This window comes from Anoplopoma fimbria, unplaced genomic scaffold (genome assembly GCF_027596085.1).
Source record: "Anoplopoma fimbria isolate UVic2021 breed Golden Eagle Sablefish unplaced genomic scaffold, Afim_UVic_2022 Un_contig_10704_pilon_pilon, whole genome shotgun sequence".
In the NCBI taxonomy this organism is placed as follows: domain Eukaryota; kingdom Metazoa; phylum Chordata; class Actinopteri; order Perciformes; family Anoplopomatidae; genus Anoplopoma; species Anoplopoma fimbria.
Window position 1 is genome coordinate 7,571 of NW_026549729.1, and position 2,917 is coordinate 10,487.

A 2,917-nucleotide genomic window follows, 5' to 3' on the forward strand; every position below is an offset into this window, starting at 1 on the left:
TGTGTGTGTGTGTGTGTGTGTGTGTGTGTGTGTGTGTGTGTGTGTGTGTGTGTGTGTGTGTGTGTGTGTGTGTGAGTGTGTGTGTTGCTTGCATTGGAAACAAGGCGTATGTATAGAAAGCGGAAATAAAGTTTCATGCAAAAATATGTAAAAATGTGCAATGCGCCCCCGGTCTGCACAAACACAAAACAGGTTGCACTAATCAGGCAGCTTTCAGCGAAGTGGCTCTGTTTGTAGGTATAGAGAGCTGTCTATTGAATCGGGGATGTGGCTTTGTGGTTTTCTTGGCCAGAGTTCTTTAGTGACTCATATACCTCTGCAACTGTGGTTAGTTTTATCATCAGACCTATAGATATATAGAACATAGGATCTTCTATTTGAAAAATAGACTCACATTCACCATTAACAAACAGATGGATGTGGGAGAAGTGATCTACACCTTGTTGGAGGTGCTCATCGCTGTTAGCTGCTGTCTTGGTAACGTGCTGGTCGTTTTGGCGCTTTGGACCAGTAAATGCCTTCGACAGCCGACCTTCTGCCTGATCGTCTCTCTGGCTGTGGCCGACCTCCTGGTTGGCTGCGTGGCCATACCACTGGCTGTGGTGGTGGACGGACGAGTGAAGACCTCATTCCACGGCTGTCTCTTCATCAGCTGCGTGGTCATCCTGTTGACCCTCGTCTCAGTTTTGTGTCTCATGGCTATTGCAGTGGACCGCTTCCTCCGGGTGTATGTTCCTCTCAGGTAAGACTTTTACTGGTTTCTTAATTGTGCAGAGAAACGTGAAATGGTGCAGCTTAGAATGACATGCTTTATATTTTTATCCGTTTTATCTCAACCCACATTTCTGACCCTTTTGCATGGCCTACACTGTAAAGGCACTGAACATCACAACAATTACTTCATGATGGTTTTATATAGTTTGTTATTTCACTGTGCATTTTTGTTTCATCAATAATTTAATGTTTTTTTCTGTTTAGGTACAAAAGGACAGTAACACAGAGACATTCTTGGCTCGTGGTTGTAGCGTGTTGGCTCGTTGCAATACCACTGAGTTTTGCTCCCATGCTTGGATGGTACAACCATGAAACTTTGTCCAGTTCAGTCAACTCTACTATCGTCTGCCAGTTCATAGCTGTGATCCCCATGTCATACCTGGTTTACTTCAGCTTCTTTCTCTGCACCCTCCCACCTCTGTTGGTGATGACTGTGTTGTACGGCTACATTTTCTGCACCATTCGAGGAAACCTTCGAGATAAACCAGGCAACAGTCCCCAAAAGCAGTCTCAGAACTACCTGGAGAAAGAGAAACAGCTGGCGGGGTCTCTGTCTCTGGTCTTGGCTCTGTTTGTCCTGTCCTGGCTCCCTCTCCACATTATGAACTGCATTGTTTACTTTGGCGGGCGGGAGTGATGTACCAGTAACAGCTTTCTATGTTGGCATCCTGCTTTCTCATGCTAACTCGGCTGTAAACCCAGTCGTGTATGCGTTCAAAATACAAAAGATCAAGACGGCGTACCTGAAGCTCTGGAGACAGTATATCGCATGTGGAGAAGAAAATCAAGGAACTCAGTCAAGCCAGTCGACAGACAACAATGTCAGCAGTAACATGATCAGCGTGGCCAGAAAAGAGTGAAGGAAGAATTCCTTCATTATGAGTGAATGATTATACAGGCATATTGATGAATACAAAGAACATACATTTTATTTGACTCATCAGAATGTATTTCATTTAGCTGATGCAATTTTCTTTTTTATACGTAGTTTATCAGGTGTGTTATCAGTTACACTGTATTTTAATAGGTTTGTGGTAAGTAGACGGAGCCTGTTGTTTTTTAACTTTTAAAATCTTAAGCTAAATTTAGTTTTGCATTTTCTTCAGTACATATATTTTGTGATTATTTGCTTTTTTGTGAGGATTTACTTCCTGTCGTTATAAAAAAAATAATGTGTACAGTTTCCTCTTCTGTCAGTCTGATAACATTGCATTCTGTGCTATGTCTGTGTCGGACACACACGATCATCAATATTTTAATCTGACTGAGTAAAACTGCAAAACAAGTGTACTTCCCATAATGTGTTCTATTAAAGATCAAGTTTAAAGCCTAACAGGAAGTGAGAATCTCTGTCACATTTATCTGAGGGACAAAAATACTTTGTAGTTGGAACTACTGCTCCATTAGACTTTGTTGTTGTAGCCGTCAATCATATAAAAAACACTTTTTATATTATTACAACTGATTGATTATCAGACTTAAAACACTTGATAATAGGAATATGAGTGGTAGAAAGATATTATGACAGAAAGTATTTTAGTATGTTCATCTTTAAGAACACCTCTTTCATTCACTACACTGATGCACTTTCAAGCAAATCTCCATGCGGGTTGCAACCAGACTAAACGTGGCACTAAGATCTATTTACACATATGTTCATTTAAATGAATAAAAAAATCAACTTAGTTACTATGTGTAGAATATTTATGTTATTTAAGTATCTAATCATGATTCATATCATTCATAATAAACAGAGTCCATGCTCACAGAGGAACATATTTTCTGGAAAGAATTGAATTGCTTTGTTTTAAAATGTAAATTCTAACCAAATTTCCTTTCATGCACCGGGACGACAGCAGAGATCTCAAAGACGGATAACTCAGGGAATGTGCGACCAAACCATCTGGCACGGCGAGAACGAGGTTAGCTGAGTGCCGAGGCCGATTTGAACTGACTGAAATGGGCAGACCTATTGGAAATAGTTTGGATGTTAGTGATGCAATAACTGGCTTTAGTTTTGCATCAAACAAGATTATCATCAACAGATATGAGAAATGAGGATGTGAGATCAGTGCAAACATTTCCCCCTTGTGGCTTAAATTGTTGTTCACTATATATCAAAATTAATGTGGAATATTTATCT

The 2,917-nt window shown here is 40.1% G+C and overlaps 1 protein-coding gene across 1 annotated transcript; it reads left to right on the top strand.

The window, feature by feature from the left end:
- The first annotated feature begins 413 nt into the window (after positions 1-413).
- Positions 414-1,634, top strand: LOC129114875 (adenosine receptor A1-like). The gene is given in 3 exon segments (XM_054626762.1): positions 414-742; positions 979-1,399; positions 1,401-1,634. Coding segments are annotated over 3 exon segments (984 nt in total).
- Positions 1,635-2,917: the final 1,283 nt, after the last annotated feature.